The sequence below is a fragment of the Vitis riparia genome, chromosome 17 (assembly GCF_004353265.1).
Source record: "Vitis riparia cultivar Riparia Gloire de Montpellier isolate 1030 chromosome 17, EGFV_Vit.rip_1.0, whole genome shotgun sequence".
In the NCBI taxonomy this organism is placed as follows: domain Eukaryota; kingdom Viridiplantae; phylum Streptophyta; class Magnoliopsida; order Vitales; family Vitaceae; genus Vitis; species Vitis riparia.
The window spans coordinates 17,865,330-17,886,641 of record NC_048447.1 but is presented as its reverse complement, the minus strand read 5'-3'; the positions used below and the strand labels follow the sequence as shown (position 1 = coordinate 17,886,641).

Here is a 21,312-nt window from a genome sequence, read left to right as displayed (position 1 = left end):
TAAGATTTTACAGTTTTTTTTTTTTTATAAAAAAATCCTCTAAAATCTGGAATGTGATTGGAATGAAAAGGAAAAAGGTCAGCAGTATTAAGAGTTTTGAGAGAGACAAAGGTAGACAAACAGGCAACTGGCCAAATACTGGCCTTCATCCAAGTTGAATTGCTCACTATGGAACTAGCAGGCCAACACAGGTTTTAGATACTACTTGTGGGGTGAGGCTGAAAGAAAACACCATGCAACCTCAATGCTTAATCTAAGACTCAGAACCCTAGACAAGAGCATGTCATTAGGCATTCCTCTTACCCCTTAAAAATCATTGTTAACATGTGTCTCATACTCAAGCCAGATGTGAATTGTCTGATGAATGGAAGTATCCTTGTGGCCTGTTGCTTTGGAAATCTTAAAAATTGAGATTGGTAATATCTCAGTCAAAATTAAGCTTGATGCCTGAGATTTCTCTAGTGCTTAAAAACAATAAATAATTTTATCTACTGTTTTTCTTTTTCTTTTTTTGTTTTCCTACACCATCTAGTTTTATACTATAAATAATTAAATAAATTATGATTCTGGCACACTACATTTTTGGGGTTTACACCCTGCACAGGGGTGGACTAGAAAAGTTGGTCTCTGCCTATCATCTGTTAAAACTGTGTTAGTAAAATTGATCTTCTTGGCTACAATCACTAGGCCTCTGCATTATTCCCATTTTATGTATGCCTCCTGAGTGATGACTATGATAGTAAGGCCTATGCCCCTGAAATCTCTGCAACGGCCTGTCTCCAGACATTGCTATGCATTTCACCGACTTTAGGGAGCTATTTCTATGCTCCTTACTAACCAGTGAAGCCATTTTCCCCTCCCAGTCTTAGTGATAGTTGACAGGCCAGGTGTCCATGTTCCACCCTCCATTTACTATTAAAAAAAGGCCAGGGAAGGGAGAAAATAGGTGAAAACTTATGGGATTTGAATCATGACGCAAGTCTCCTTCACCTTTCAACCACGGTATCTCACACACAAAATTCTTTGTTCCAAAGCAGCTCAAGGAGAACCCATGTTGCAATTCAAATTTGGTGTGACACCTAAATATTCAACACTATAATAACACCCAAGAAATCACTCTTCTCAATCTGGTATGATGGTGCACTGCAGTTTCAGAGCATAGTAAATACATCTTATAATCCATAATACTTACATATTATCGGAGTGTTATAGAATTTGATGTCATTGTTCAAATTGAAAATGGAAAATGGAAAATGAGAAATGGGGAGATGGAGAGATATCCCCATCAGACATTGAGGATCCTGCACCAAAACTCCTGCCTGGACCTTGTGATCAACCTTCTCAACTCCTTACAATTTACATCAACAGAAGAGAAATAGGAAAATTGAATTGGAAAGAAGAATTTTCAGAAGTCTTAGTGGCAATTCTTTGAATATATTCTTTAGCTCTAGGGAGAATTAGCATGCACCGGAAAGACGTGAGGTTGTTGTCTTCCTGCAACAAAAAGATTAGGGGTGAAATTAAGGATTAGGCATATCCTTAGGAAGGGTAAAGACATAATTGAACTCAAACATATGCTAAGCCTTCTACTGCTGGGCCTTTTTCGGCTAGGCTTATTCGAAGAACTTTTCTCACTTCCCAAAAAACATGGGGCGTCACTTTTGCCCTGAGAAATGTGGAAATAATTTTCAAAATTCTACTCGAGCATTATTTTCATGATCATATAAGAAGCAACCTTCCTCGCAGCAGAAACTACTTTGCAGTAATTTGATGTGTTTGTGTATAATGTTGAACAGCTGAAATGTTTGATCCTATTTATTATGATGGGTATTCATGGGAGTTTATATGCTGCAGGAATTACTTAGGAGGGAGGGGGAATCCACAACATGAGCAGTTTAGATTTTGTAATTTCCATGTTTTGATGTACATTAGCATGGCCCAAGTCCTGATCAAGGCACCAAAGTATTGATGTTTGTATTCCTTGACTTCATCTTAATAGGTACCCGTTTTATGTACACTACTTTAAGTGATAGTACTTTTTTTTTTTTTTTAATCATATCATCAGAAAGTTGAAATTCATGTAAATTAAAATCATCAATTGCCAATCTGGTCAATTTCCAGTCAAAATGGTAATTTATTGGAATTTTGGTAGATTTGATTGTTCTAAACCGTACTTACAGAGCCAATAGTTTCTTTGACAATAGCTCTACTATGTACGTACATAAGTGTCTGTATATACGTATACATGCCTCCTCCTAGAATGTCTTCCATGTCTTTAGATTGGACAACATTCTTTTGTGAGAAGCTTGACTATTGAAGATTGCTTCTTTCAGATTTTCCCATTTGTTCTGTTTGACTTTAAGGTCTTAAATTTTTTTTTATTGATGTTCTTCTCTATAGGCAAAAAAAGAAAAAAAAAAAAAAAGTGAACTCTAATTTCTTTAAATTAAAACGAAATTTAAAACAAAAAAAATTGTTTTTTGCCCTAAAATTTAGCTTTGGTCATTTATCTAGTGATTTGAGGATTCTTCTTAACACGAAAAATGTGAAACATTGAGAAATAAATAATTCACTGCATTTCTTTGGATACACTTTCTCTATTTTATGTAAGATTAAAAAAACTTTTACAACTCATATTGAGAAATAATCATTTTTAAAAATGGTTTAGAATAATTGAGACATAAAAATTCAAGTTTTAAAATTTTTTTGAAGTGGTTTTTACAGATAGAAGATAAATTTATTATTATTATTATTGTTTTGTTTAAAATGTTTTATTTTTATTAGAAATTTATATTTTTAAAAACAATATAAAGTGTATCCACGGATCCCTTTTTTGTTAGTGCCCCTCATCAGCGTTTGGTGGTTGCAAATTCCTCAATTATTAGACACAGCTCATCAGTGCTGTAGCACTCACAGCAATAGGCAAAAACATAGGGAGCTAGGGCACCCATCCTTGAATGTACGTGGGAAGAAGACAAAAGTTCAACTTGCTATGGATCTATGGTTCAGACTATGGCAAGAAGTGCTGTCGAAGGTAAAAGGGAATGTTTTTTCTTGTGTATTTTCCTTCAGATTTCCGGAGACCAAACAGTGGAAGGGAATCTAACAAAACTGCAGCCAACTCCCATTGGCAGGAAGTTGGGTTGTCCCATCTTTCTTGCCTGGACCAAGTGTAACAGTGTAAGCACATGCAGGATTGACCTTTAGAATCTTGAATAAGATATTTTCCATAGTGAGTGGGCGTGGAAATTGATAACAGCCAATGTGATGGGGGCAATGATCGAGTACTACATGCCACATAATTTCAAAATTTCCCACCTCCTAAACCAACTAAATGTGTTAGGTCAGATCCTTGCTTAGAAAAGGGGGGGCACTGAAGGGGCAGGGCGCATCTAAGCAATATATCTCGTTATTAATACTAAAATCCTACAAGAAAAAGAAGCCTCAAGGAGTCCACATGTACCAAGAATTGCTAAACAATCCTCCGGACATACCTCAAAAAGTGTTCAAAATGCAAGTGATGAATAAGATAGGACTTACAATACACATTTTCTCTGCAAGCCAATGGCAATTATGACCAACATTTGTATGACTTCATTCCATTATGTGACATTTTTAAGGGGAAGAACCTTGGATATGTATATGAATCCAAAAATAATTTATGTGATAATAAGTTAATGCATAAAAATTGAAGAGAATTTAAAAAAAAAAAGATAATTATCAATTATAAAAATAAAAAATAAAATCTTAAAAGAAAGAGATGTGATGTGATGTCAAAATTATTAGCCTTCAAATATGAAAAATAATATACCAAAAGTCCTACATGCAGCCGAGGTCGAGTTCAATTTAAATATAAAGAAAAGAAGAAAACTTTAAATATGTATTTTGAGAAAGAATTGAATTGAGTTTACTATTTTTTTCATGTATTTTATTTATTATTAATTTATATTTCCTTTGACCCTTAAAAATTTCTAAAAAATTATTATTTTATCCATTTAATGAGCTTATTAATTTAGTACACTAACTCAAGTTGGGACCAAAAAAAAATATTTAAGCATGGTTATTTATTTATCAAAGATTTATTGTAGTTGTCGAATTTGGCTTCTCACCTCATTAACTCTCAGTGTGAAGTGTAAGAATGGTTATACTACATTACTTCCCATATCATTGTGGACTTCAAGGCAGCCATATATAGGGACAACTCTTCTCCAACCTTTGAGAATGACAAACTTAGGGGAGAATTTGGGTATTTCTTCAAACAATTGAAAGCTTCCTCATACTCTTCTATTCATTTAATGCTGCATACCTTCTTGTTTTGGGAGTTTTTAAAATGGTAAGCAACGATTTAAGCACTTAGATATGAACCTTCGTAAGGCCACTATTCGACTAGTTAAACATTGTATATCTTTAATTGAGGATGGTAAAAACATTTTCTCTATTGCTTTAACAAAGTTAGCGTCTTCCCATGTTGGCTCCCTATGTACCTTAGAAACTTACTACTCTCTACTCCAAAAACACATTTATTAAGGTTTAACTTCATTAAATACGTCACCATTATGTCAAGGCTAGAACAATGGGCATGATAATGTGATATTATTCTAGTTTTAACTAACTTGTCATCGATATTTGTCTGCATTATTTGACCTAACAAAGTCAAGAACATAGTGGAAACCATCCTCTAATAAGTTGCTCTCGTTTTTTTTTTTTTTTTGCTTAAATGATTCCATCACATACCAATAATTTTTTTTTTTTAATAAATGTTGTTTTCTCAACATTAAAGGGTTCTTTTGAATTTGATTATATTTAGAATATTCATCCAAGAAAGACAATCTTGTACATCCCACCTTCATATCTACTAATTGGTTAATCCATGGAGTGGAAAACAGTCTTTTGGACAAGCCCTATTTAATTTTGTATAGTTTATGCACACTTTCCATTTTTCTATTCTTTTTTGGTACAACCACCCTTTTTGATAGTCAACTGGGATGTTGCATTTTTTATCTGCAAAAGTTTGTTCACTTCTTGATTCTCTATTCATTTGCACTCAAGGAGGATTTCCTAATTTATTTTTTTTATACACTATGAGTTAACATTTAGTTAATGAACAACTAGAGCTAGTCAATTCCAACCATGTCCTTTATGTCCTAAGCAAAAACAAAAATATATGACTTCAAGGCAACTATGATCTCTTATTTGCTTTGGTGATTTAGTTCTCAAACTTACCTCCCTCTATCTCTATTTCTTCTATGGTTGACTTTCTCTATCTCTTCTATGGTTTAAAAAGAGTTGTTGTGCTTTCTTGCCGGAGTCTATAATTGTTATAATTCTTTGAAGCCAAATATTTAACTTTTTAAAAGATACTTTCGTCATCTTGCAATTACATTTCCTTGCTAAGCAATGGTTCACCCATTATCTCCATCACTCCATAAGGGGTAGGAAGGGGGGTGGGGGTAGGAAAAGTATCTTTTAATGATGAGCTATTGGTACAACCCACATTTAGTGGATCCAAATTCTACCTAAGATCACGTTATAAGGTGAAGAGACATTAACAACTAAAACCTTAACTATGACCATTATAAAGCTAGCACATACTAGCAAAGTCACATCTACCTTAACCAAGATTGAATCTTTATTAAACTTGACTAAGGAGATACTAGTAGACATAATCTATGAAGTATGTATACTCGTCCTCCATATTGTCGAGAAGAACAAGATATCATTCGAGCTTTCGATCCAAATTCTTTATACTTCGTAGTTGGCCCTTAAGAGAGTTACCACAAAAATGTCATTATGAGGATGATATGCTCATTCTAAGAAGTTTGTGCAAACACCAAGTTGTCAAATTGCTATAGGTCATATTTTGACACCAACTTAGTTCACCACCTCCATGTTTGTCATCCTTATCCCTTGATTTTTCCCATGGATAACTACTATTATATTTCTTGTACTCCCATTCAATGTCTTACATGACAATTTAGGTGATGTCTGAGGGCCTTTCGATGCTTTTCAAAAGAAATTGGTATGACTTTTGCCCATTTAGATGCATTTCAACAATGTGCTTTAGACTTTTGTATTATTCTGTAGTGTGGGCCAAACAAGGTACTAATCAACCCTTGAATAATTCTATTGACCATTTATTAAGTAGTTCTCCCATTCATGTAATCTACACAACTTTCAATTCATCAAGTTGCAACTTAAAAGCACTATTTTCTTTCAAAGGATCACACTATCTCGTTTCTAATCAATGTCTTCCCCCCAAAAAGGGAGGTAAATCTTCCTATTGAAATTAGAAGTATGATGAAGGTGCAGCCATGGTATAATGATCATTAGGTGTCCAATACTCAAACAATTGTGTCCTCAACTCTTCATTGTCTCATATCAATGTCTCATTTTGTTGCATTATTTCCCTATTGCGCTAATCAAGTTTTTCTTATTGTCTCTCCCTATGTTCCTACCATTGTTGCAACACGAGTTCCTTCTCCTGAGGGGGCTTTTGCCTTTTCATCTTTTGGATTTTCGATACTCTCATAACAAATCATTTTTTAACTTTTCTCTAGATGATGCTAAAATGTAGAGGTCTCAAAACTGCCTCATTTGTTTCATTTTTCTCTTATTTATAATTTCAAATCAAAGCAGTTACGTTTGTTATGGAATAATGGCTTCATACTAGAGTCTAGGAGCATTGCATGTCCGTACACTTCTCAACTAATCGTTGCTCATTTCTCGCCCACTCTACATATACTTCTCCTTATCATCTAATTTTTTCTTTTTAAGTTTTTTATGAAATTTGTATCTTCACAAGGTTAACTTAACAAGAATTTGCCTTCATGTATTATCATAATTGCTAGACACAATATTTCGACTTCTAGCCTCATAAACTCTTAACAAAAATGTAAGAATGGATATACCACACCTATTTATCTCATATTCGCCTTCATGTATTATCATAGTGCTAGATACAGGCCTCATTAACTCTTAACAAAAATGTAAGGATGGATATACCACACTTATTTATCTCATATTCTCGTAATTAAAAATTAAATTTATAAAGGACAAAATAGGAAAGTTCATTTCATCAACTAAAACAAGTGATTGCACACTACCATGAATTTTACTAAATCAAGCAATTTCCTATTTTCACACGCCCATATAAATCACATATTTCAATAAAAAAAATAAAGCAAAAACAAGAAAAATAGAAATAATAGGATATCAAAGACAAGCAAAATCCAGCGTTTCGAGTGAGTTGTAGAAACAGAGCATACGTGTCTGCTGAACTTGGAAAAGCATAGATGTATATATATCATATAGAAACAATGATCGGCTCACAACACCATCGTCTCCGTCTCTCTCTCTCTCTCTCTGAACTAACTCTTAATCTCTGTTCATGGGTTTATCTCTCCGTATTTCTAGGGTTTGGTTCTTCTCATGATTCAAGGCTTCACTAATCAGAACAGCCAAGAACTGGTGCTCGGGCGGTGATAAATTTTGAATTTTGATGATCGCCTCATCAGTCAATCGATTTCTGTACCACCCCATTCACCCTTGTTCGGTGTCTAGGGTTAGGGTTTGGTCCCGTTCTCTTGTATTCAGTTCTTTGCTCATAATATCAATATTCAATTCTAGGGTTGTTCTTGTTTCTTTATTATTGCTTTCCGTTTTTGTGGTGTTCAGACTTTAGTGGAATTTTTTTTTTTCAACCAAGACTGTATAATTAGCGATTATTTTGATGTTATCTTCAATTTCCTTGGCTATGATTTGATTTTAGAGAGGGAAAATCTGTAAAATATTGTTAGTGAATTTTGCAAAGCAGACCCATATCAAAAGCATCATTGTCATTTTTATTGGTATTGTTAGAAAAAATTTATTGGTACTTGAATAAATGTCGAACCTTGGGTTGAACAATCGGAATAATAGCGGCCAGAGATTAGGCATCACAGAACCTATTTCACTGGGTGGACCAAATGAGTTGGATGTGACCAAGACTCAAGAGCTCGAAAAGGTTTTGGTTACCTTATTTATTTTCAGCAGTTTTAAATTGTGTTTGGACAATATACTGAATTTAGAATTTGGGTGTTTAGTTTTTGGCAGCTGCTGGGTTGTATGAAAGTCAAGAAGAAGCTGTGAGCAGGGAGGAAGTGCTTGGGAGATTAGACCAGGTTGAATCGCTCTTTCTGCTTTTAGAGTCATTCTGTTTGGTTGCTGAGAAAACTAAGGAAATTCAAAGAATGTAGTATTTGGGATGCCATATTTCCACTAATAGTTATCAGCAAAAGGTAATATGGGGTGGCCCCTTAATAATTCAACTAATCAGTGTGGCCCTTTAAGAATATAATGTGATCAATCAAACTATAATAGTAAACTAAGACAGTTAATTCTATTTTGCCTTAGCAGAACTGAGGTTTTGTTATACCCAATCATTCTTTTCTTTGCCTGCTTTTTTCTCAACAACCAAATGGATAACATTTGTTGGATTCTCTGATTACAACATTTAATGCGGTTGGGGAATGTTTCAAATTTAAACAGATTGTCAAGATTTGGGTGAAAGCCATTAGTCGCGCCAAGGGATTGAATGAACAACTGGTGCAAGAAGCAAATGCTAAGATTTTCACCTTTGGGTCTTATCGGCTGGGGGTATGAAAATGTTCTTACTCATTTCTCTTTTTGTTTTTGTTTTTGTTTTTCCCTCCAAGGAAATGATTTTTGTTTGCATTTTCCATTTTTTGGTTTATATGTGTTGTAAAACCCATTGGAAAATGCATAAAAAAATTGGTATTCCTAATTGTTAATGCACAAGTACTTGACTTATTTTTATGGAATTTCCAATGCTCTGTGGGAGTAAGGTGATTTATATAAGGATATTGGTTGTGGTTGGTGTTGTAATTTTTACTTTTCCTGCTTGAGGTATGAATGTGCACCGACTGATATATGTGGCACAGAGGTGCTGAGACTTTAAAAGAGTAGCCATGTTCATAAGGGATGCTTAACTTGTGACAGTAATTTGCTACATAACTCAGAAAAAAAAAGGTTACTAAAATAGCTTAAGTCACATTTTGCTAAATGTATGATCAGTAGCTCACTCCAATGGTGTGATAGTAATAATAAGTGTCGGAGTATAAACAAAGGGGCACTAAGTTTCAAATAAAGACTCATATACATTTGTCAAATAGGTACACCCTACATGGGTTAGGCACCTTCATTTTTTATTTTTTTCTTTTTTTATTTTTATTTTTTTATAAGCAAACAAAATATATTAAATAATGCCATCTAAAAAATGGGGTACTCTACGTGGCACCATCATGACAACATTGTGAAAGAAATTGAGCTCTAGGGCTGTTTTGGCCACCTCCACCCAAATGACTTATTTGAGTTGGTTACTCATGTGGTTTGAGGCCATTTCGGGTTTGAAAATCAATTTAGATAAGAGTAAGCTTATTTCGGTTGGGAGGGTGTCGAATGTAGAGGAGTTGACTGTTGTAATTGATTGCAAAGTGGGTGTGCTTCCAACCACTTATTTGGGGCTCCTTCTAGGAGCTGCCCATAACTCGGTGGTGGCTTGGGACAAGGTTGAAGAAAGGTTCGGAAAGGGATTAGCTTTGTGGAAAAGACAATATATTTCTAAAGGGGGATTTGCTAAGAAAAGGCAATATCTTTTCCCTTTTCGGTGTGCAGTGGGTTTTGTATTCTTCAGTTAGAAGGAATTTGCTAGGATGATATGACTCTTTTGTGGGTAAAAAAAGGGAGAAGGCCTTGAGGGTTGCCCCCTTGTGTTTAATGTGGACTTTATGGAAGTAAAGGAATGGAAGAGCTTTCAACAATGTCGAGTGGTCTGACCAAGCAATTAAGTCTCTTTTCTTGTATACTTTTGTGAATTGGGCTAGGGTGTATATGGAGGATCAGACTTTGTCCTTGATTGATTTCATAGATTGGTTGTTTGTTAAGTAAAAGGATGACTTTGTTTTGTCTTTTCACTGCTTAGGTTTTTTTGGGCATTGTTTGTATACTTCGTTTGTGCTTTTTTCACCATCTTTTGGCACTTTTAATGCAAGCCCTTTATTTACATATAAATATAAATACATATATATATGTAAAGGGGGAAGGCTAACACTGGTCAAGAGCATGCTAGCTAGCTTGCCAATCTACTTTATGTCACTATTCCAGATGTCGAGGAGTGTTCGCTTAAGGTTGGAGAAGATTCAAAGGGATTTTTTGTGGGGATATGGGGCTCTAGAAAGTAAGCCTCATGTAGTGAAGTGGGATATTGTTTGTTTAGACAAAAGAAAAGGAGGCCTTGGAGTTAGATGCCTTCACTCTCTAAATAAGACTCTCTTTTGCAAATGGATTTGATGCTTTGCTAAGAAAAGGGATGCCTTTTGGAGAGAAGTTATTTGTGGTAAATTTGAGGAATTGGAAAGGGGTTGGTGCACTAAGGAAGTGAGGTGCATCTATGGTGTTGGGCTTTGGAAGGCTATAAGAGTTAGTCTCTTCCAAAACTCTCTTCTTAGTGGGCAATGGGAGAAATGTCAAGTTTTAGAGAGACAAATGGTGCAGAGATGAGCCTTTAAGTGTGTCCTTTCCCTCCTTGTTCACTCTAGCTAGCTCAAAAGAGGCTTGGGTGGCGGATTTGTGGGTGCACTCTTCTAAGGGGAGTGGATGGAACCCAAGCTTCTCTAGACCTCTCAATGACTGGGAGATTGGGACGATGAAGTGCTTCTTGTCAAGGACTCAAGACAAGGTGGTGGTTGAGGAGAGGAAGGACGACGTGTTATGGGCGGATACAAAGAGTGGATCCCTTTTTGTTAAGTCCCTCTATTCTATCATTGAGGAAGTAAGGGTAGACCCTTTCCCAACTAGTGTTGTGTGAAATGCTTAGGTTCCTCCTAAGGTTGGTTTTTTTGCTTAGGAGGCAACATGGGGAGAAGTTTTGACTTTAGACCAATTGCAAAGGAGAGGGTGGTCTTTAGCCAATAGATGCTCCTTATGTTATGCTCACGAGGAGTCAATTGACCATATTCTCTTGCATTGTGGAAAGGGAAGGTTGTTATGGGAGCTCTTGTTCTCTTTGTTCAGGGTGTGTTGGGTGATTCATTCTTCAATTAGAGAGACCTTGTTAGGGTGACATGGATCGTTTATTGAAAGAAAAAGAAAGAAAGTGTGGAGAGTAACGCCTTTGTGCCTCTTTTGGACAATTTGGAAGGAGATGAATAGAAGATCTTTTGAGAATTTGGATCTTTCTATTCAAAGGCTAAAGTTTTTGTTTTTGGGCAGCTTATTATTTTAGATAAACTTGTTTATAGAATATACTTGTATGTCCTTAGTTGATTTTATTGATTGGTTGAGGTCGGATTGAGGGAAGGAGTATTTTTGTTTTCCTTATCCTTTTTGGCGCTTTTTGGCGGCCGTTGTATACATTGTGTGTACTTTGATGCGCCCTTTTTGGCGTTTTAATACAATTTGCTCTTACCTATATATACATACATACATACATACATACATATATATATATATATATATTATGACTTTGAGGCATTTTTTACCTCTTATTGTGGTTTATGATTTATATTTTATGGGTTTGAAATGGTTTTTTCATTTATTGAGAGACTCTATTTTGGGCTTTTCGTAGAAGGAGGAGAAGGAAGAAAATTAATTGGCAGAAGGGTTGACTATTAAGAAAACTAATAACCCATGGGAACACAGGTCACCCACGGCATTGCCATGGGTTGGGTGTGATAAAAGTTGGACAATTAATGAACAAGTTTGACTTGAGTTAGCCTTCTAACCCACCTAGCCTACCAAAGTTGTTGTTGAAGGAGTATTTCTTATTTATTTGTTTTGCATTTCTCCATTTTCTTTTGATCTAGTCATATTGAAACAATGGTTAGTTGGGATGTTTTTTATTTGAAATATAAGGTTAAAATTCATGTGGTAGAAAGGATGTGTATAAATGTTCATGTTGGAAAGGGTGCCATCAATTGAGAAAAATAGGTTATTGTAGCTAAAATTGATCATAATATGACAATTGGGATTCTAACTTGCATCAAGGTTATGAGGAGCTTAAATCTTGTACTTGAAGCATAGAATTGAATTGAGAAAATGGTAGACGTACAAAATTTTGGTGGGATAGATAGGTGAAGGAGTCTAAGTTGAAAGACGCATTCCCTATGCTTTTTAGAGTAGCCTCCTCCAAAAAATGCTATGGTTGCAGATTTTTAAGATGGAGGAGGAGGCTAAGGTGGCCATTGGGAGGTTCAATTTAGAAGACTCTTCCAAGATTAGGTGATAGAGGAGGTGACCTAATTTTTGGAGCTTATTTACCCATTGAGAGTGCAAAAAGAAGATGCCACTTTACTTTGGAAAGATGATAGGAGGGGAAATTTTAGTGTCAAGTTGTATTACAAATTCTCAAGTGCTGAGAATAATTTAGTATTCACAACCATATAAATTTGGGGATCCTGTGCTCCACTTAGAACTTGTTTCTTTGCATGGGATGCCATTTAGAGGAAGGCCTTAATTGTAGGTGTGTTAATAAAGAGGGAATTGCCCATGGTCAATAGATGCAACTTTTGTAAAGATAATGAAGAATCAATTGATCACATCTTCATTCATTGTGATTAGACGAGAGTGTTATGGATATTTTTGTTAGCAGTCTTTAGCTTGATTTGAGTGTTTCCGGTTTTAGTGAGAAATCTTCTCATTGAATGGAATTGAAGGGGTTAGATAAGAAGAGAAGAATAGTTTGACAGTTGGCTTCAATTTACTTATTTTGGTGTATTTAGAAAGAGTGCAACTGAAGGACTTTTGATGATGAAAAACTCTCAGATCAAAGATTGAAGGAGTTCTTTATTAAATTACTTTTAGAGTGGCCCCATGCTTTTTATTATATGCTAGCTACATGCACTAGAAATAGTTTTTCATATGATATGGTATGCAGCATGATGATGGGCACAAGCACGCACACATGTATATAGGAGCATGGCATGTGTATTATACAGTAAGTGCTATGATGTGCATATCATGCAAGATATAATGTTATACGATTCAGTATATGTAAAATTATATGCACAATTGACCGTTGTCTAAAGGTATGATAAAATTGTAGAAACTCTTTTTGTTTCCTTATGCCTCCATTATAAGGTTTTCCCCTTTGTGGCCTTGAATCCACCATCATTTTCTACCTTTTTTTCCTTCTTCTTCCTTGTTTATTTATTTAAATGCTTGTCTTGAAAAATTAGAAACTAAAAAACGTTCCAAATAGATATCATATGTTCATATATATAGAGCTATGCTTGTTGTAGTTTCTTTGTTGGTGTATCGGTTGGGACTATTGCAATAATAGTACTTATTAGCAAACTTATTTTATCTTATGTCCATATATATGGGGAACTATGCATGTCATAGTTTCTTTGTTGGTGTATTGGTTGGGACTATTGCAATAATAGTACTTATTAGCAAACTTATTTTATGGATCTTATGATGGATCTTGCATGAAAATCTCATATTTTGTTCAACTTAATTTTGCAAAACTCCAGTATTGCATTTTTCTTTTCATATATGTCATGTTGCAATTAGTTATATATTTATCCTCTTAGTACTTTTTACAGTGAGATGGGAGTTTCAGGTGCTTAGATACAAAAGTATATTTTTATATCCATACCTTGTGCTTGTGCCTGCAGTATTCATATTTTAATCCTTCAACAATATTATTGCAATGCTTTTCAGATTTAATGTCCTGTATTTCGTTATTATTATTGTTGTTATTTCCTATATTGAATGCTTTTTAGATCTGATTCCCTTCTTTTCCTTATAATTATTATTGTTATTTTGTAACTATACCTTGTGCTTGCATCATTCACATTTTAATCCTCCAAATACTTATTGTAATGCTTTCCATATTTGGTACCCTATATTCTGTTAGTACATTGTTTTTCTCTGAATCAGGTGCTTTACACTTTTCTTTTAAAATCTATTTGATTAGGTGCATGGCCCTGGTGCGGATATAGATACGCTTTGTGTTGGACCTAGACATGCAACCCGAGAAGTGCGATCTGTGTTTCTCTTATTATGCTTCGACATTTTTACTTCTGTTTCTAAGTGGTATTGCTCAATGGGCTTAAAAATGATTATATAAATCTCCCACAGGAAGATTTTTTTGGTGAGCTGCATAAAATGCTCTCAGAGATGCCTGAAGTAACGGAGTTGCACCCTGTGCCTGATGCACATGTTCCAGTGATGAGATTCAAGTTCAGTGGTGTTTCTATCGACCTTCTTTACGCAAAACTATCACTTTGGGTCATTCCTGAAGTAAGTTTTGGTTCTGTCCTGGACTCCTGGCAGCTTTTTTTCTAGTGTGCACTATACAGTTTTGTCCCCATTTTTGATAATTTATTAGCAGCAGAATCTGATGACTAGCTTTGGGGCCTGTGATGTATACCATTTTTAGATAAATTAATTGGAAGATCTATTCTTGATTTTAGCATACTAAAACAACACATTCAGATATCATACAGAAGGTACACATTTGTGCAGTCCGAACTTTTACATCTGGAGCTCACATAGATTAGATTCTTAGACAAAAGAGGCTATATGGCTGATTCTAACTTCCAATGTTTGTGTTTATGAATGACTCTGATTATGTCTTCCTTGCATATGGAGCTTCATCGTGCTTGGCTGCAGATTGCATTCTGGGGTTTCATGGCCAGAGGCCCAAATATTTTTGTTTAGTCTACATTAACCCTGTTACTTGCTAGATATGGATGAACAGCTAGCCATCAGAAGGCTGATTTTATTGCACTTTGTTCTCTTTCCGTCCATGGCATTATGGAATTAGGGTGATCCTTGGACTTGCACTAAATAACAGTGATGAGAACTTACACATAAGAACACATAGGAAAACACAATAGGAGTAAAGTTTATTGTCTGTCTTAATGTCAATATGTAGGACACAACTTTGGATCAGATGCTCAGGAATTTTCTATTAAATGATCATAGTTTGTTACCATCTTCACCCAAACAGGTCTTTGTTCCTAATTGTAGTTTTACCCTACATCTTAAAATAGCATAATTTCTATATTAGCATAGTTGGTGCTGCATAAAATAGCAATCGATATACCTACTGCTCCATGATATGAAATAAGTTTAAGTCCCATTATGATCTTTGAAAATGAGAATGACATGAAATATGGATGCTATGCCATAAGCAAAGACTGAGCCAGACTGATTGAGGGGATAAATTTGAACATAAAAAAAAATAGCAATTAGAGCCTTTCAGGAATAGGATTTTCTTTTGTGTATCAAAGTATGTTTTTTGAAACCCAAAAAGGGATAAGTTTGTGGAGTCCAGGTTTGTCTTTTGCAATTAGGTAACATTTAAAAAAAATGAAATGTAAGGCCAGGTATTTAACCTTATGTCAGTCAAGGTGCAAGTAAGAACCGTATAAAAAATAACAATAATTAAAATAATATCAAAGAAGTAGTGATAATGAATAACAAACCTATTAAAAAAAATGATAATGATTAACAAATCAATTTAAAAAATGAATGAACGCTTGTTAGACATTTAGGAGCATATTAGAGTGTAATTAACATAAAATATTGTGGGGCTTGATACTTGATTACTTTCTAACCATTTTTGTACATCTTTGTAATATTGCTCGTCCTTCCTGTATTTATCTTTAGAGATGAATGAAGATGTTTGTTTCTGTTTCTAAAGAAAAAAAAAAAAGTAACGGAATATGATTTGTGCGCATCCAATTCTACTATGAAGATTGTGTATACACACACACACACCAAAACATGGTGTATTAAGTTGATATAATATGTATGAAGGAAAAAAAAAACTAGGGATAAATTTGATTTGTATAACGAAATAACCAAAAAAAAAAAAGGTTTAGTCTCCCACAAAAATTTAAATTAGTGACATGAGGTGTATGCCTCATTCCAATGCGTGAAAGGGCACAAAAGGTGTGATTTTGAGTCTGCAGAGCTTAATTTTTGAAGCTTGCACCTGAAGACTTTCTTCACCAGCACACTCTGACACCTGTTATATAAGAACCTAAATTTTCCTTTTAAGTACATTTCTATATCATGATGCTATGGAGCTTATCAAACACTCATCTTGTAAATTTGCTTTTAAGGGATTTTAGGCTTTTCTGTTTCTGACAAATTATTTTGTCACAGGACTTGGATGTTTCACAAGACTCCATATTGCAGAATGCTGATGAGCAAACAGTTCGTAGTCTCAATGGTTGTAGAGTTACTGACCAAATCCTGCGTTTGGTACCAAATATTCAGGTCATAACCATGCTTGCTAAGTTATTTGAGCATGCAGATTCTCCAATGATTCTTTCTTAGTCATTCTTCTCTTTAATTGTGTATCTGTTTCTTTCACACAGAATTTTCGAACAACATTGAGATTCATGAGATTTTGGGCAAAGCGGCGTGGTGTTTATTCAAATGTATGGGGGAATATTTTCTGATTGGCAGGAGTTGCACTATATGCCTCATTATCTTCTCTCATTTATTAGGATGTTTTCCTCTTTGTCATGGACAGGTTGCAGGGTTTCTTGGCGGTATAAACTGGGCATTGCTTGTTGCTCGCATATGCCAGCTATATCCCAATGCATTGCCCAGTATGCTAGTCTCTCGGTTCTTCAGGGTCTATACTCAATGGCGTTGGCCGAATCCTGTCATGCTGTGTGCTATTGATGAAGGAACACTTGGACTTCAAGTTTGGGATCCTAGAAAATATCCAAAGGACAGGTTCCATTTGATGCCTATAATTACCCCAGCTTATCCCTGCATGAATTCTAGTTACAATGTGTCATCAAGTACTTTGCGGATTATGTCAGAAGAATTTAAGAGGGGAAATGAAATTTCTGAGGTATGATCCTATAATGCAAGTTGTTTTGTGTGTACTCTTCCTACAGTTCAGGGGGAACATGTAAGATTAGGAGATAGTGACTAAGTAGTTTGCATTAAATCATTCCTACTGGAAATTTTGTTGTCAGTTTTTTCTGGTACTCTTAAAATCATTGCCAAATGTATTTTCTCCACTGGCACATTTCCATCTGTAACACGGTACTGCTTGATCGTAGTGCTGTCATATTCTTTCTCACAACATTGTAGTCCTTACCATTTGTCATTTGTCTTGATCAGCTAATTGTTTATACCATGCTTGATAACAGTTTAATTCTGTCAGAAATATTTTCTTGTCTTCACTTTATTGGCTGTACCATGTTGTTGTAGATCTCACAGCTGGGTTCAGCCTCTTACTTGAGTTCAAATTATGTAATTGAGGCACCTAGGCAGTTAAGTTTGCTCTGATCACATATCAAGATGAGGTGAATGTTGATCTCAGTAGAATAACCAGGCAGCATAACTGGAATTTTTGGATAGAGGAGTTTTTTTTTTTTTCAGTAAAAGTCTCTTTATAGCTCAGTTTTGTGTTTGTCTTGGATGGACATTTTTTACCCTGGTACGTTTCTCAGTAATCGTGGCACTTAGGCAGTTGCTTTGGCTTTAGTCACACACTGATTGAGTTGAATGTCAATCTATGTTAAAATTTTTCCTGAGTATGATACAGGTAGCATAATGGTCTGAATGATACACTTTATATTAAACCTCTCTTCTCTTTCCTTTTTTTTTTTTTTTTGGTTTTTTTGTTTTTTTTGTCTTTTTTTGGTCTTATGGTCATGATCTCTCTCCCTACCAAACACCAACCACTTTCTCCTCTCCCCCCTTTCATGATTTACCTGGACTTCATAAACTGTTTGAACATCTAGAAACTTTTTGGTACTAACATTACTTTCCATGAATTTGATGTTTGTGAATGCGTGCAGGTTATGGAGGCAAACAAGACTGATTGGGCTGCCCTTTGTGAGCCTTATCCTTTCTTTGAAGCTTACAAGAATTACCTACAGATAGAAATTGCCGCAGACAATGCAGATGACTTAAGGAAATGGAAAGGCTGGGTTGAGTCTCGCCTCCGTCAGCTAACTCTGAAGGTGCTTTGGCTTTTCATTTTTTGTTTTCAACCATGTTGGTTTTCTTCAGGATAAAATTTTTTACATTGCCCTAATTTGAGCTGTTATCTTAATCTAGATTGAGAGGCACACTTATAACATGCTTCAATGCCATCCACACCCGGGTGATTTCTCAGACAAATCTAGACCTTTTCATTGTTGTTATTTCATGGGCCTGCAAAGAAAGCAGGGAGTTCCTGCAAACGAAGGGGAGCAATTTGACATAAGGTTGACTGTTGATGAATTTAAGCATTCTGTTGGCATGTACACATTGTGGAAACCTGGAATGGAGATTCATGTAATCCATGTAAGACGCAGAAACATACCCAATTTTGTGTTTCCTGGTGGGGTTCGACCTTCTCGCCCTACTAAAGTAGCCAGTGAGAGGAGGCGGGTTTTAGAACCTAATGTCTCTTCCCAAGCAGTTCTAGAGGGAGCAGAAGATAGCAAGAAAAGAAAGCGAGAGGATGAAAATGTAGAGACTAACTCAAGAAATGCCAAATGTTTGGTTGCTGCAGCTTCCTCCAGTCATGAAGTTCTTTCGAGTAGCCCTCTTGTCAGTACTGTCAATGCCTGTTCAATAAAAGTTGACAGTATGGATATAAATATGTTGGGAAAGACAAGGAAAGAAAAAGTTGAAAATAATATAGAGCATGGCTTGAAGAATTTGAATAATTCAGTTGAGGTTCCTCCTCAGAATGGTGAAGTTGATGGATCTGTGAGATGCTCTCACCCTATTAAAACTTTATCTTCTTCCGGGGGTTCATCAAGCTCTACAGAAGCAGAGAAAATTGCGATTGAGAAGATCATGTCTGGTCCATATGTTTCTCATCAAGCTTTCCCAGGGGAACTTGATGAGCTTGAAGATGACGTTGAATATAAAAATCAAGTCAAAGATTTCACAGGGAGCACAAAAGGCAGCTCTGCAGAATCTTCAAAAGCAAATGTAGCAGAGGAGCCTCTAACAACTACCAGTGGAACTGTTCCTTGCACCATTTTAAGCCCAAATGGGGGCTTGGAGGAGCTTGAGGTCTTATCCGTTAACTCAATAACCTACATTTGTGCTTACATTTTTTATTCTTTCTAGAATAATTTTGTTAGTTGTCTTATAACAACCCTTTTAGATTGTGCTTATTATTTGGTTAGAATTACTTGGGTGTGGGTTTAGGCAGTAGAACTACCCTACCTCCCAAGTATAGTAGAGGACTAATATTTCAATCATCATTTTTTCCCTCATAGAAGTATGATAATGTTATTTGCTTTTGGGAACTTAGTCAAATGAGTACACAAGCTTGTCATGTGATGTCGAATCATCACCAAAATTACAAATATGGATAGCAATGAGTCATTATTCTTGGGGAGAAATGTTAACTAATTTACACATCAGAAAAACATCAGAGAACACATTCCTTACTGGTAATAACATTGTGTTTTTCCCAATGTGTGGATCCTTACTGAAATTTGCCTCTCATATGCTGTTATTACTGTATACTTACTGGTAAATTTGCCAATATTTTATTCTCACTATTACTTGGAGATAAATTTTTGTATAGACTAGTTGAAACAGTTCTGATATTTTTTATCTTCTTTCTTTACTCTTCCTTTTTCCCTTCATTAAAGCCTGCTGAACTCATGCCACCATTGTCATACGGGAACCAGCCCTCATCGACAGAGCAGAAGAAGCCAATTATAAGGTAATTAATCAGTCAATTGAATATGGTTGCATCAACTTTCTTTACAATATTGTTTTGACATTTTTTTGGTCCCTTCGTCCCGTTGCAAATGTTGATTCCTGTCTTCTCTTCTTTCTTATATTTCACTTACAGGTTGAACTTCACTTCCCTAGCTAAAGCTACAGGCAAAAGCACCTGAAGGGGATATCTGGCACCAGATAAAGCGAAGCCAGTGGAAGAGAAATGATCAAATCCTTCAAATCTCATTTATATATATAAAATAAGAACAGAATTTTCCCCATCTTTTTTGTTTTTTTGATATCCATAAATCTTGAGTAAGCAAAGCCCCCTTTTCCGAATCAGGGTTCAAGAAAATGTGGATTACTTGCAGGAGAATTACTGATTTTTATAGCTGCTTCTGCATCCTAATATTATTCTGGGTACTTCCACTTCTCTGTTTGGGTATTGCCATGCCAAGCCTTGGTTACACACATCTATGAAATCTTGTTCTCCTTTAATTTCTTTCTACCTGATAAGGCTGGAAGGTTTTTCAATTACGGTCTCCAAACAGACCTGACTATCTTCATATTCAATTATAGTCTACTAAAACTAGTCTTTTTTGATTCGCTTCCATCTTCATCCTATTCTTATTCCAAGTTTTACAAACCAAACACGCCCTTATATAATTGGAAATTGGAAAATGACCACCCAGATAAATGGTGGAGGGTTTCCACAACTGTGGACAGCTAAGTTCAATAACTTTTTCTCCCAACCTGCAAAATATCGATGTGGAAAGTTGACATACTGTTTCTTTACTTTATCCGGATCTACAAGCCGATTCCTGGCGTAGTGAAGTGGGTTTTTTTAGACGGGTGGATCAAATTTAATATTAACATTAGATTTGAAATTGTCAGTTTCCACTTGTTGGGTGTCTGTTTTGGAGTTGCATTTTTGTTTGGGCTCTCTTAAATGATAAATAATGAGTGTGGGGTTTCTATCGTCGGTCTATTCAATAGGTCGGTCCACTCCAACAAACCTTATAGATAGTGACATTTGTTTCATGTTTACAACGAAAACGGGAATTGGAAATATTTTTGGTTTTAAATTAGAAATATTTTATGAAAATGATAAAATAATCTTCAAATTTAATATTACCTCTTTTTATATAAGTTTTTAAATAAAAAGAGGTAAAAAAAAGATAAATAATTAAATTTCAAAAAATAGGTTTTTACTCATCCTTTTAACCAAACCCATTAAATTATTGGGCATTAGAAAATGCTACCATAGCGATTTATTGTCTTAAAAAATATTTTTATTCTTTTACTTCCTATTTTCATTTTAATTCAATCAATTTTAGTTCATTATTATGTTTGATTAAAAGAGATAAAATAATTTCAGATATGTTTTTGTTTTCAATAAATGTAATATTTTCTTTTAAAATTTATATAAAAATAATTTATTTATTTTTATAATCACTTACTTTTAGGGTGAATTATCAAAGTTACTTTTATAAATTTGAGAATGTTGATTTGATGATAAAAATTTCTTAAGATTAATTTTCAATTATTTTGAATAACAAAATTTTGTTTGAGAATACTTGTGCCTAATGCAAAAAAATT

The 21,312-nt window shown here is 35.0% G+C and overlaps 2 protein-coding genes across 4 annotated transcripts in view; both read left to right on the top strand.

Moving 5' to 3' along the window:
• The window catches only part of LOC117904683 (2-oxoglutarate and iron-dependent oxygenase domain-containing protein CP2), a 33,821-nt gene extending 31,601 nt beyond the window's left edge, over positions 1-2,220 (top strand). For all 3 annotated transcript variants that reach the window (XM_034817419.1, XM_034817417.1, XM_034817418.1), the window contains one exon: positions 1,855-2,220. In XM_034817419.1, coding sequence (XP_034673310.1) covers positions 1,855-1,890 — 36 coding nt within the window. In that variant the 3' untranslated portion in view covers positions 1,891-2,220. The remainder of the gene's footprint in view (positions 1-1,854) is intronic.
• A 5,020-nt stretch (positions 2,221-7,240) lies between these two features.
• LOC117904538 (nuclear poly(A) polymerase 1-like) lies at positions 7,241-20,215 on the top strand. The gene is made up of 12 exons (XM_034817199.1): positions 7,241-8,002; positions 8,082-8,159; positions 8,527-8,634; positions 13,976-14,038; positions 14,140-14,301; positions 16,177-16,290; positions 16,392-16,454; positions 16,550-16,879; positions 17,838-18,002; positions 18,100-19,050; positions 19,641-19,714; positions 19,847-20,215. Exons 1-12 carry the CDS (start codon positions 7,883-7,885, stop codon positions 19,890-19,892), a joined length of 2,274 nt encoding a protein of 757 aa, XP_034673090.1. The 5' UTR covers positions 7,241-7,882; the 3' UTR covers positions 19,893-20,215.
• Positions 20,216-21,312: the final 1,097 nt, after the last annotated feature.